This window comes from Chiroxiphia lanceolata, chromosome 9 (assembly GCF_009829145.1).
Source record: "Chiroxiphia lanceolata isolate bChiLan1 chromosome 9, bChiLan1.pri, whole genome shotgun sequence".
NCBI classification, from domain to species: Eukaryota; Metazoa; Chordata; class Aves; order Passeriformes; family Pipridae; genus Chiroxiphia; species Chiroxiphia lanceolata.
Genome location: NC_045645.1, coordinates 16,896,265 through 16,910,708, shown reverse-complemented (window position 1 = coordinate 16,910,708; position 14,444 = coordinate 16,896,265). Strand labels below are relative to the sequence as shown.

The following is a 14,444-nucleotide window of genomic DNA, read 5'->3' as shown; positions in this document are numbered from 1 at the left end:
GTAAAAGCTTTTCCTTTTAAACCACTTTAGAGTGTTTTAAAATAGAAGTGACCTCATATATTAAAAATTATACATTGAAATAGCAAATTGTCTGCCTTGCATAAAAATAATTAGACATCTTAGTGATTTAAAAATCACTCTTCTCCTTTTTGTTCTAGACAAGAAGTGGATTCACATCTGACTTCCCTCTCCTGTTGGTGCAATGCATCGAAGTTATGGTTACCCTGCTCTGGAAGGGTATGGGAATGTCATGCTACTTTTCCGAGTAAGTCAAATATTTCTAATACTGAATTTTAAAATTTCTGTGGAGCATAAATGTGACAGTCAGCAAATTAAAGGAAAACAACAGATGTATTTGGTATCCCAACTGCTGTGTTCTGGAGAGCTGTGACAGGACCAACCAACTGTGAAACTGTGTCCTGTAACACAGTGGAACCATGTGCTCTGACTGCACCAAAATCAGAGTTAAGAACATCAGGAATTATTTTAAAGTACAATTATAAGGCAGTTTTATGATGAGGGTTGATGATCCTGCTGACATCTGTCAATGTGAATTTTGAATTCATGCATATTATGAATGAACTTGTGTTTCAGTACTAGAAAAATCCCATGGATAAAGAGTAGTAACTTTTGTTGTAGTGGTTATACTTGATTTATGACACTATAGTATATTTGAATTCATGTTTTAGATTATGTCTAATATGTACATGCATTAATTGAATAACAACAATTCAAATGGAGAAAAAAACAGCAGGGAACAGAATGGAATGAAAAATGATTTCCAGTGTAAATATCTTTAACAGGTGAGTAGACTTCTGTTTCCTCAGTGTAATGCTGTTAGAAATGTACAGTACATACAAGGGTACATTATTACATTAAAAAAATTGCAATTATAAAGAAATATAAACACTGGATTTAGGCTCCTGGGATACCTGCAAATGCCTTTTTCCCCTATAGCCACTTATTGTGCATGGAGCTAGATGCCCTCAACCTCAAAATTCCACTTGAGAGGCATCAAAGTACAATGATGGATAAGTGTGGGACAATGAGGAAAACCCCAACCTTAAAACAAAATGCTTCCTGTCAATACTTTGATTCCAGTTGTTACATATCTACTTGTGTAAATTGTGTATCTTAATTACAGTTGGCAAAAATTTATACCAGAAACTTATCTTTCTCCTTGTCACATTTGACAATAGTTCACATTTGAAATAAAAATAAGACTCTGAGACAGAAAATTCTGAGCACAATGAACTCCCATGGTGTCCTGTGTAAGAGCCACCCTGGCCTAAGGCTTGTCTGGTTTAAGTCTTATGCAATGGGGCATGCTGAACCCCTGGACTAGGAACTACTCAAGGGACAATTCTAGTAGAGGTTTGTTCTGCAATACCATTTGAGTCTGAATCTCACTACATGAACTGCCTTTCTCTTTTTTTGAGCCTAATGTCAGAAGGCTAAAAAAAGAGAGCTTGGACTCAAAGAAAATAATTTTTTCTGGATTGTGTATTCTTCAGAGCATTCTCCACAGAAGTTTTCCTTCCCAAAAGTGACTTCTGAGGGATCCTGTGCTATCTGATGAGCTAAATTTATTTTAATACTTATGGTTATCTCTGCTGTGACAGTTTCTGACATTTTGGTACTCTTAGCTTTAAACCTCAGAAGAATTCCTTTCCCACATACCTACATGGTGCATTTCACATACGGGTGATGGTGAAGGAGAGAGAAAGAATAGGGCTGAGTCTGGCAGCACATCAAATAATTCCTGGAAGCAGAGCAGAGAACCCCATTTAGGCAGTAATAGAAAGATCTTGGGATTACAACTCCCCTATGATGAATATAATGGTGTAAGCATTTGGATGAATAACTAATTTATGACAAGATAAAATCTATCATCTAATTAGTGTTTCTCTGCACTGTCCAGAGCCATATCCTGTGTGTTCTACATCAGCACCATTTTTTGATTTTTGTAGGGCAGTTACATAGGTCTCTTCCTCTCTATGCATTTTATATGAGAATTGATTGCTGATCTTCACACACATCACCCATCCTGTTCTCTGATTACACAATTGAAGAAAAATTAATTTTTTTCTTTTTGAGGAGAAAGAGGAAGAGTGAAGGTTCACTAAACACATAGAAAAGTAATGCTTTTTTTTTTTTTTGCAACTGACAGAGCACAAATAAAAATTGATGTCAGCAGTCCACAAGTTGAATGAAGTACAATGACTCAGCATTTAACTTACACATAGGTTTATTATTTTCTGTCATACAGAAATCAACTAAGAACCTTCAGTATGTAGCATGGGGAAGAAAGGTTTTGGGACTATGCAACCGTACAGATATTCTGGAAACAGAAGACCGTGTTGACAAGGAGTCATTTGGAAATACGATTACTTAGGCCCCAGCTAATTATCTAAATCTGAAAAGCAAGCAGTTGGAAAACATGCAAGCATTCAGTTTGAGAGCTTAAAACCCTCCCCCTCCTTCCACAAGACTGAGTGGTCAAAATATTCTTGGACCATAAAGTCATGGACTATAGCTAGTGACTCAAACTTTCCTCCAGATGCATCCCGTTATACATATATTGGATTAATCTTGATTACTAAAACATGATAATCCAGAAAATAGAGATTAAAGTTTTCTTCTTTACAGATACGGGAGGACATTTTGTTACAAGTAGGAAGTTTGATTTAAAGGTGGGTCTCATGTTTGTGGACATTACAATTACCTCAGTCTATGAAGGTCACAAAAAGTTTTTATACTACTTACACTAGATCTGGCATGTACCTATGGTTTGTCCTATTTATACTGATCTTAAGCACACTGATGTAACTCTATTGAGAGGCAGGATGCCATTCCACACTCAAAAGAGTGTTATTTTAAAAAAAAAGTGAAGAACTAAAATCATTTCATTAAAAACAAGTGTAAGAAAGCCACAAAAATTCCTAAATAAGGACTGCATAAATGAGGATGCTGTAGGTTTAAGTTGGTGAGATCAATCTCAAAAGTGGGTTATAGAGCTAAGTTACATGAGCCAAAGTTTTTACTCAGGTAAGCAGTCTTTCTGTTCAGACACATAAATACACTGATTTTTAGAGATGTGGATCTCTCACACTGACTGCAGTGGGAGCTTAGAACAAGTAGCCACTTTCACTGGTGTGCAAAAGTATAAAATCTGATGGACTACCTGGGTCACTGGGCTGAGTCCCAAATTTGTGCATGTGAGCCTCTGTTCAGGTTCACCAGAATATGCACTCTAATGCAGTTAACAGTCATCATCCTATTCTGACCATCAATGTCCTTGTTAAATACATCTATTTATTGAGTTATAGGCAGCCCCTCCAAATACCGAGGTTTGAGTTACTGAAGACATGATCAGTATTCATATTTTAATGTGCAATAGCAAAAGAAATTTTGTTGTATGTAACGTGAAAAGTTATGATTTCTTAGGACTTTGATTTCTCTAATTGAATAGTCTTCTGAACTGGCAACTTCAGCAATAAATCAAGGAGAACAGGGAAGCAACTTAATGGAATTCCGTTATTAATTATTTCATACTTTAACTGCATCCAGATGGCTCATCAGGATTAGAAGCTCATTAAGCTGAGTACTGTATAAAAGCCCAAGCATGCCCGGTGCCTGCCCCCAGTGCCAGCTCCATTACCCTTTCTGAAAAGCCAGTGTTAAATGGAAAGCCAATCTGCAAATGTGCATGTGGATTCGCTCCTGTGTTTGCAGAACTGTGGCCTAATGGACTGTACGGTACAGACCACTAAGTATGAAAGGAAGATCAAATGCAATAAATAAACAGGTGTGCATGCATGCATTGTATAGCTTCTTCAGTTATTATATTAGTCACCAAATGTAAAAAAATCAAAGAAATCAAACTCGGTATTTTTCGCCAGTTGATATCCTGTTACAAGTTTAGTTTCCTTAAACACAGACAGTAGCTGTCAATAGGAAGATGCTTGGTTTTAAATTAGCTAAAGAAGAGATCTGAGCTGTAATTTTTCCAAAATTGAACACATTAAAGCTTGTTTTTCAAAAAATATTACATATAGCTTGTGTTCAAGAGAGAGATATGAAAATCAGTATGGATTTTCTGCAAGAGATGAAAGTTTCTAATTATACTGGATTTCATATCTAAAAGCTCATTTCCAGGGAATCATCTGTTGTAACAAAGCTGCAATAATTCTCATCCTGTCTTTTGTCCTCAGTTCCTGTGTAGTCCTGGCATGAAAGTCATCTATCAATGTACAAATGTTAAATCACTTCAGTCATGAAATATTAACAGAATGCACACAGTTATGACTAATAAATTGAAGTCTTTCTAGCTGTAATTTGTCACACCTACAACTGTACAATGTTATTAGTAGAGTAAAACTAGAAAACTATGAAATAGATATACTGGAAAAATAGCATTTCTAGTACATGCATTAATATAGGCAAGGCTTGAACCTGCTTCAGCTGAGGTCAACAGTCTTTTCTTTGACATTGGTGAAAGGAAAATAATGAATTCTTAAATGTCTTGGTTCTGAGCAACCGATGTACAACATAAGAGCAGTTCTTAATTCCTTCATGCAAAGGTTTAGATTTTCTGGAGCAAACTAGAATGAACATGCTACTAATTATTTTCCAGATGGCAATAATATATACTGAAAGTTTTGAAACAGTCTCCTATAATCTGTACTTAGAACAGCTATGTGGGGTTTTTTGTTTGTTTTTACATATTCCCTGAAAGAAACTGATAAGACAATGCTAGGGAACACATCCTGTGGACAGTTTTTGAGAGAAACGTGCGAAGTTCTCTTGCCCCAATTCTTCCAAAATAATAATAAAATTTGCAAACTCAAAAATTCAGTATAATTTTGAAATAATTTAAAACCTTAAAAAGTGTGAGGTAAGATTATTAAACATGTACAGTTCAGTCATATATCATCCAGAATTTAAGAATATTGCAAGCAAGCCATATTTCTTGTACTTAATTACTAATATTTTTCAACAATAGTTGAAGTAGTTTCAATATTATTGGAATATTTTAATCTCAAATAACTGGTTCACATGAGCATTGTGTTTGTCCCTGCTGACTTTATTATGGTTTTATATGCTATGAACCTTGATGAGGCCATGGCAACCTGATCTAACTTTGAAGCTACCCCTGCTTTTAGCAGCGGGTCAGACTAGAGACCTTTGGAGGTCTGTTCAAGCCTGCATTTTCCCATAGTTCTATACTTTTCTGTAATTCTATGATTCTAGAAGTTTTTCTAAGGGAAAAAATGATGAATATATGGAGTGTCCTTTTCACTGCCCGTACACCACAAAAGCCAGTGTCTGGGTTTTATGCACTGATCTGATCACTTGTAGCAGCCCAGACTGCCTGCTGATCTCATTTCATGCTTACTTATCTCTCCTGATCTTCACTGTATGTCTGTCTCCACATTTCTTTTGCAGCGCTGTATAAACATGGCATAATCTCATGCACTGAAAAAGCAACCTAGAATATATTATTAACTGATCTGCTTTTCTAACTGTTGTCTCTCTCTTAATAGTTAGGCTCAGTTTCCTTCCTGCAATTCTGTCATGCTCTACCAACTGGTATCTGCTTGCCTTTTACTCTGCGAGCCAATATCTCATTTTGACCACAATCCTTAAGAACACTTTCTTAATCGACCTCAAAACTGGTATTTTATACATCTGCCTTGTGGGCTTTGTCCAGTGAAGCCACTGGTGCAGTTTTCCTTAAATCCTGTCATCCTCATTTGACTCCTGTTTTCATCTTTATTTCCTTTGCTTACCTAATGGTTCTTTTTTTTTGAGCAGATTATTTGGAAGAACCGCCACTTTCCTTAGTTTCTTGTAGGTTTCCAACTGTTTGGGCCTCCATTTGCTTCCATTTTCCCTCTGCAATACTTCTTTTGGTGATTTATTCCACAAATACAATTTTAGCTAGTATCTGTATGTAAAAACCCTGCAGAGCTGCTTCCCCAGTCCAGACTAGACTCTAATTTTCCAAGTAAAAAAAAAAGTTATTATGACTACAGGACCACTTTTTGGAGGTATAGTCTTTTTTAAACTTAATACCTTCTTCACATACGTAAAACATCCTTTCTTATTTTTCACTTTCACAACATCATTCAAGATAAGCAAAATCAGGGTCATTATCTTAAACTCTGATTTCTGAGTTCTCTCCTCTAAATTTCACTGAGTTTACTGAATTTGGTGTTACCACCTGCAGGATACAGACACCCTTCCCATTCACATAACAATCTCAGGTAAGCTGTCAGTATCACCTGTTAACTGCAACATTGTCTGCTCAGGCTTTGACAAAGCAATTTTATTGCTCTTATCCAAAATACTACTGCAAAGCTAAATCCTTAAACAATATTTTCACTATGCCATCTCCTTAGTTTCTTCACTGACACCCTTTCACTGTTTCATCAGATGTAACTACCTTGTCTCTACTTTAGAGGTCCTCCAGGACCTCTTAATCACTTCATTTGAAGCCTATGACACTAGCTTTGGTTGTTTCTCTATGAAGTTTTCAAACAAACCTTTATCCATTCTCTGATGCTTTGGAAACGAGGCCAATACAGTCACAAAATCACTGTCAGGAGGCACGAGCAGGACTCTGAAGAACTCAGGTTGATACTATTAAATACAGAGCCACTTCCACCTGGCCTAAAGCTTGACCCTGAATGAGGTCAGGGTCAAGCAGGAAGAGAGTTTAGCTAGCACACAAGGCTGGTCAGGAATATAGGTTCTTCCAGCTCCCTCATTATCCAGCCTCCAAATCTCACCCTCCAACTTCCCCTTCTCATAATGCATACAGGAGAAAAAAATGACTGTTTAAACTGATGATGTGCTGAGACCATTGCTAATCAGCTAGATAAATACTGACACGCTCATTTTACTTTTCCATCCATGTGCATTTTTTTTGGTCTTTTGTCTTAACTTGGATTATAAGCACTCTGTGGGAAGTCTTTGTTTCCGTTCTGGGTTTGTACAATGTCTAGCCAGTGGGACGTTGGTCTGATTAAACTTCACAGGCACTCTGGTAACGCAAATTAAAAACAATACCACTTTCTATTCCTGCTACTTCTACAGACACTCTTTGGCTGTGGGAAGCTGAATTCTACGGCTGCATATGTAACAACTGAACAATACCATATCCTAATCAGCGCTCTGCTGCAAAACTATTAAAGGAATTGCAGCAACATCATTGTGGACTTGAAGACAGAAGCTAATTTCATTTTGATACAATTGGAAAAGTAAATGCAAAGAAAAAATTAAGAAACCTCTGTATGTGTTGTAATTCATAAAACAAACATGAAACTTTGTGTGTCGCTTCAGTGCTGCTCTATCAATTCAGTAAGAGTTAAAAATATGGGCAAAGCAAAAAAATAGACCAAAGGAACCCTTCTTTCACTTTCTGTCACTTCTCCTTTCCATCACTTCATCTTGTTTAACGTGTGAATGCCCACTACCAGAATATCATCAGGATTTGAAAGTTGATCAAGCTTTTTGGTAAACAAGTTTTACTTTAGTGTTTTACAGAGAGATTGCAAACACTATTCTTCAGCCTGCTGTAAGAGCTTCTCTCAAGTTTCATCTTTTACTTTGGCTAATACTACAGTTCTTTCTTTTATTCAAAAGACTATCCCCTACTGATAAACCTTGTAAACTTCGAAGGTGAAAAACAGGTTTTCTTGATGATTTGCACTTCTAAAGGTTCTCCTAAATTCCTCAATATGAAAACTGGGTTAAATACAGTCTACTACATTTATAATATTTTGAATTATAATATTTCAAACTACTGATACTGCTGCTAAAAGAGTTGGTTAGAAAGATTTTTATTATGAGACTGAACATCTTCCTTCCCTGAGTTAGAGTCCTCCACTGACACAGAGAAAGGAAGGCTTTCCTTTTTTTCCCCCTACCTTGACATTAAGGAATGAGATAAAATTCTTCCTCTGTTCTGAGGAGAATAAAACATTACTTTTACTTTTGTACCAGAAGTTCAACAAAGTGGCTTTCTAGATAAACTATTTTGCCCCAAAGCTCTTTATTATGTCAAATCCAAAGGTCAGACAGGTCATAACTTCATTCATACGCCAGGGCAACTTCATATTTCCACAGAACTGAGAGTTTGACTATGAACAAAGTTTGTCAAAAAAATTAAGGTGCACTGTTGGAATTGTGCAAAAGCTTGCAAAACTGACCATGTTACCAGTGGTTACAACCAGCTTAAGTTGTGTACTTATCTTAAATAGTTTCCACAAAAGAAGAATGTTAGTAGCCATTTACTGCCATATGGCACCTATTTCAGAAGGCACTTCTGTTAATGACTGAGAGGAGGTAGAGTATTTCCTGTTTAGACTTCAGGCTGTGTGTAAGACAAGCCCTACTGTTTCCATAATGCAGGTATTTTGGAGAGCCCAGCCTTTGCAGGGAGAAAAACTTGTATGTTTCAGGAGTTCTGAGGTGGTAACAATTACAAAGAGTTTCTCACTCCTTCCTCCTTGTCAAATCACAAAAGATAATAATTAGTCCTATCCACACTCAAATAGCCAAAAGCAGCAGAATGAGCTATGTATCCTATTTCACTCTGAGTCAGAAGAAAGGTTATGTTGACATTTAGTCTCAATACATAAAAGCTACACTAGAGATATTAATGAAGATGCAAGAATCCTATTACAGCTCAAAAAATGTAGCATCTGTAAAAACAAACAAAACCGAATTCCTGAGAATCTTGCTATGCCCTAGCATCAGAAGGGTGCAAGTGTTATGAATTGAAGCCAGAAGGTAATTCTAGTCAGTCAGACTTCTGATGTAACATTGACCACGACTTCAGCATCAGATATATTCGTGGAAACATCAGACATGCTGTTTCTTAGAACAGGAGCAGCATTCTACCAACTCCTTTGAATTCATGCACTATGCCATTTAAAATATTTACTTAAACATGCATTTCCAAGAAAGGAACAGTGCTCTTCCTATAGCACAGACCCTCTGAAGTCTTATATTTAAAGGAAACACAATTTAAAAAATTTATTGCAAACTTCTAAACAAAACAAACCAAAATACAAACATTTAATATGGAAGAAATAGATGAAACAAGCTGCTCATATTAATAAGGCCCAAGGCAGATTCAGATTGAAACATTTTCTTTGAACATAAGACTGTGTTTCCATCATTTAAAGTAGTGTTGGCACACATCACCTTTTGACACAACCATTCTGAATCTTTATTGTTGTAAAATGAAGTGACCATAGAGAGAGGGGGGGAAAAAAGGAGGGGAATAGCTTTACTAATTGTGCATTCATCTTTAAATTTTTGCTGAATGAGAACATTAAATGTCAAATAAGAAGATAAAAGGGAAGGTGGAAACCAAGATTTTTCTTTCCTGTCATCTAATTTTTCTAACAATTCTAGAAAATACATGCTCAAAGTTCATTTTTAGAAAAGACATACATTTAAGTCTTGAAAAATTACCGTACCTGTGATTAAATCTAGATTATAAATTAACGTATTTACCTCATTATATAAGAAAGATTGCCTCAGTATCAAGAATTGCTTGTTCTTGACTGATGCAGAATCATTATTGTATGGAAACAACGCATCAAAAATAGATTTGGGGAATGGGTTGGAGTTCAGTTGCAAACAGTTGGTCACCTTAATGATGGGTTTCCAGTTCAAGAATTGTCCATTCCCCTTGAGGGGATGAACAGTCTTCAGATGAAAAACTTGCCACTGTAATGCTTGCTGAAGAATCGTCCAGTGGAGACATGAGCTCAGTCCACCTACTGAATGTGTCAACTTGTGATGTACCCTGAGGATTTGAACCATCTCGTGCCAGAAACAGTGTCTGATTGATAAGACATTGTGCTAAGTTAAGGTCTTCAGGAACAGAGTTTTTGAAATCTATATTTGAGTCCTGCTCAGATAACAATTGCCTGAGAAGAGTCCAGTCCTGTTCTGCAAACTGCTGATCTTCAAAATCCACATCTAGAACTGCTGTTTCTGAATCCATCCTCTGCTCAATTGCTTCTCCAACATCCATCTCATATATTGGAGAAAGGGTTTTTGGAGGCCGATGTTCATACATGCAGGTTTGTGCCATTGTGTCATAATCATCTATGTCTCCTGAAATAATTCACAATACTGTACAATGTAAAAATTGTAGATGATCCTCCCCTCAGGGCTGTGTAGAGCAAAATTTAATTCATTCAGGAAGGACAATCCAATCAGGTTAAAAAAAGGGGGGATGGAGGGTTATACAAAATTGACAAAATTTGAGGCATTTATTTCCTATATAAAAAACAAAGTATGATTTATAAATTAAGTTAAAGTAGCAATCACCACTGGTAATTAACAATAACCTCCATAATTAAGTTTCTGATACAGAAAATGACAATGTAAATATACACTTAATGCACATGAAATTTCTCATTTACTACATAAATTAAATTTAGACCAGGAGGTGCATAGAGGGAATTAATAGAGAATGATTACTGAATGGTGACTTAAGCTATGTCAGCTTAGGAGAGAATTAAAACCAAAATTGTTTATCCACAGGCTTATTTCTACACTGCACATGCAAGGGCAGCTGCAGGCAAGGGCAAGCAAACTTAAAAAAAAATAGTACAACTTGTAATGTCTTCTTGTTCTGTGGTCTGGCTGAACACAGATCATCATCAGTGTTTCATTGCTCTTGAATATACAATAGCTGTAATCAACACTATTGTATATTTTTGATGGGATAAACAGACTGAATTATTGATATAAAGAAGACAAAACACAAAACTAGACAAGTATTCATCTAGCTACATGAAACAAGTTAGAACTTTTCTGTATATAAGCATCAGTTCTAAGTATAATCTCTCTTTTAGGAAATAAGCTTTTATTGGTAAAATTTAGAATTTTAGACATCTCACAAGCTCTAAAGCAGAGTTCAAACCTGCTCCCACTGGTGTATATGGCAAATATTCAGTTATATTCAGTGGGAGAAGGATCCAAATTGGTATATAATATATAAATAAATAAATTACAACAATAATGCATATAGCTGTTCAGGTAAACAGTTCAGTGCGCTTTAGTTAAGGTTATTACTTTAGTTATTGCACATCCCATTCAGACATACTATATGTTGTCAAGCAGACAAAACAAATACTAAAATTCCATCAAAAGCTGATGCTGTCAATGTTAGATTGGATCAAAAATAACTGAAGTACAGACAACTGCATCCAATCTTTCTTTTAGCATTACATAAAATCTCTTTTCTTGTAGTCAAGTTTCTCATTGAACAGCAGGGTATTGACGGATATTTCAAACAGACAAGCATTCTCTAACCCAAGTGAAATACTTAAAAATGTTTAAATTTAATATAGTTTCAGCCAAAATTACTTCAGTTCAGGATTCAATCCCAGACAAATTGCCAAAGCTTTGCCTATTAATTTGTTTTTGAATGACTGAATGTTTCTATTTCTGTACATTACCTGGAAGTAAATCAGTATTAGCGCATTCAGTAGTTGCTGGTTGACTGTCTCTCACTTGACCTTCCTGAGTCAGTATCTGATTCTTACTGGCTTCTACAGGTTTTGCAGAGCTGTTCTTTTGCGCATCAGAATTAGTTTCTCTCTGCTGAAGATCCAGATGACATGGTCTTTCTTGAGATTTTGCATCATTGTCTAAGTACTTATTGCACTGCTGAAATTCAACAGCAACCTCATTCTTCATATTTACTTCCTGTTTTTCTCCTGGACATGGACTAGCTGCTGAATAGATCTTTTCTGGGCAATTTTGTTCAGTCATTGAAGCACCCTCATCCTCCTTCCCTGGGATTTCAGTACCGTGAAGATGTAAGAGAGAACTTCCACTTTTATCTGACTTATTGTCTCTATCCTTACGCTGTTTGCCATCCAGGAATCCTTCTTCAGTTTCCACTGAGTATCTTGAATAAAAGGTCTTTCCGTGCTGCTCTTGAGAAACACTGTCAAATACTTCTGGAGTAAGAGAATCTATTGAGTGCTGACGTGTAGTATGAGTTTCCACTTTATCATCAGATCCCAATTCTTCACATTCATCTACTGAAAGTAAAACAGATCGTTTGAAATTTTTAGTTTTAGAAAACTCCTGACTTACAGTATCATTTTCTGTTGCATCTTCAAAAGCTAAATTATCAATTCCTTGGAACTGTTGAGTGGGCACATTTGATGGAGGGAAGTTTTGTGCAACATTCTCTGCTTCAGATCTGTCATCTTCTGTTTCATCGGCAGAAGAAGAAACTTGGTCTGCTTCCTGAGTAAACTGTGCATTACCAAAAGTAGAACTTTTGCTTTCTCGAGTATTGGTCCGTGAACTCTCCTGATGGGACCAAATTTCAGGTCTTTTTCTTGGTATTTCATCATCACTTGTTGAATTAACACGGAAGAGATCAGAACCCTCTTTTTTCATTTTCACTTCTATTCTCAGGCTGCTATCATAAATTTTTAATTCCTCAGGTGTACTTGTGTCGCTGCTGCTTCTTCCAAGAAAATCATGACATAACATAGTGCTACATTTAGAAATCCCTCTTTCATTGGATCCCTCATCATCCTGAGAGCCTCCAGCATCATAATCTTCTGATCTTGGTTTTATATCATCAGAGGATGTGGTTGCACTGCCAGTATCTGATTCCGGGCTCTCTTTTGGATCTACAGCACCAGTATTCCAGTGGTCAACAAAGGGAGTTTCTGCATTTTCCTGGTTTTCTGGCATTTCTGTAGGGTCTATAAGCTCTGTGTAACTAGGTGAATATTTTTCTGTTATTTGTTCTGTGGAACATTCTGAAACATCATCTAAATCTGCTGTAACTGATTTATATTCAGTCAAGGCTGATGTATCACACAGTTCATCAGCTGTAAGAAATCCCTCCATCCCTCCATCTCCCATCTGAGGAGATGATGTCTCGTCTTCTTTATTGCTTATTCTGGAAAAGCTTGACAAAGCATTTTCATCATAGTTAAGACCTGTTTCAGAGTTTAATTTATCACTTTGCTCACTACAGACTTTTGTTGTTTTTGAATCTTTCACCAGTTCTCCTGGAACACTAGCCTTTTGATTGGTTTCCTTGGAAAAGTCTGAATATCCATCACTGGCAGATTGTGCATGACAGTGAAATTCAGCTGTATTATCAATTTTTGTATCTTCAGTCTTTTTAATTCCAGACTGATCTTCACAGATTTGTCTTGTTTCCCTGTCATTTTGCACTGAAACATGAAGTTTAGAAATAGTTTCTTCTGTAATCAGAAGAGAAGACTCAGATTGTATTTTGTATTGCACATTTTCAGTAGAATCTGATAATTTTTGTTTATTGGGTTGACAGGACTCCAGCAGTTTATCATCACTGCTGCTTTGCACCATAGGTTTAAAAGATTCATTATTGTCATGAAGCTGACCTGCCACAGCATCAGCTGTGTTTTTCTCAAGTTTCTGTCCTGAATCTCTGTGCTCAGAGATGTGCACATTCTTCTGGACAACAGGAGATTCACTCCTTGAATGTTTTTGGGCAGAGGACTGAGATTTTAATACAGCTGATTTCTGTTTCGAGTCTTTACTATTTGTAATCTCAGCATGTTTTGATGGAGCCAGGGTTTTAGGTGTTATTTTTGCAGTGGCTTTTGTTACAGGTGTTTGTGACTGCTTAACACTCTTCTTCTTGGCTGAAGGATGTTTTTCTGGTAGTGTTGTCTGAACCAGATGTTGTAACACATTTTTTTCTTCATTATGTTTTGGAGACATTCCTGATTTCAGTGAATTTGTTGATTCCCCCTGAGGTCCTAACAAACAGTAAAAAAGACTATAAAGATTGTACATGCCAGTCACAGTATATTGACCAATTTTATGTTAGTGTTTATGTTGAGAAACAAGTTACTCAACTTTTCATGTAACTAAGGGATTTAGGGCTTATTAAAGAATGAAGAATTGAGATCTTAAACAAACAGTAGACAAAAATACCATCTTGCATTTACATGCTGTCTTTAAAGCAATTCATAGAATATACATACAGGAATTACTTCAGCCTGTAACTGAGGTAGTCATCACTGGAGTAGAAAGCAGCTGCTCTCTAATAATGCATAGAAACACTGCACAGCAGTTTAGCACAGGAAGTGATGAGCACTGTATTCAATTTATATTGTAGAGGAAATGAAAGGAGGCAGAAAATAATTACATTAGTCATAATGTGATTAGAATACCAGAATTAATGTCCCTGCTCAGTCAGAAAACACTGAAAGATCTTTAATGACCACAAATTGACAGAACCTGTGTTTTCTGTATCATAATGCATTAAAGATAATATAACTTGAATACTGGAGCTCCATCCTTAACACTTTGTTTCTTTATAAAGCAGTGTTCCCTCTCTATGGTCTATGATGTCATTTCCTACTCTTGCTACCAGGAGCTGTTGA

At 36.3% G+C, this 14,444-nt stretch overlaps 2 protein-coding genes across 5 annotated transcripts in view; one reads left to right on the top strand and one right to left on the bottom strand.

Annotated features, from left to right (window-relative positions):
- The window catches only part of GLMN (glomulin, FKBP associated protein), a 36,565-nt gene extending 29,281 nt beyond the window's left edge, over positions 1-7,284 (top strand). Inside the window, exons 22-23 of one of the 3 annotated variants that reach the window (XR_004358629.1) lie at positions 159-265; positions 7,102-7,284. The gene's annotated coding sequence lies outside the window, so the exon portion shown is untranslated. Of the gene's footprint in view, positions 1-158; positions 266-957; positions 1,354-2,269; positions 2,391-7,101 lie in introns of those variants that run through there. The other 2 variants (XR_004358631.1, XR_004358630.1) reach the window with 2 other exon arrangements.
- Positions 2,231-14,444, bottom strand: part of BTBD8 (BTB domain containing 8) — a 40,030-nt gene continuing 27,816 nt past the window's right edge. For both annotated transcript variants that reach the window (XM_032696932.1, XM_032696934.1), the window contains 2 exons: positions 11,493-13,814; positions 2,231-10,140 (listed from right to left, as the gene is read on the bottom strand). In XM_032696932.1, coding sequence (XP_032552823.1) covers positions 9,671-10,140; positions 11,493-13,814 — 2,792 coding nt within the window. In that variant the 3' untranslated portion in view covers positions 2,231-9,670. The remainder of the gene's footprint in view (positions 10,141-11,492; positions 13,815-14,444) is intronic.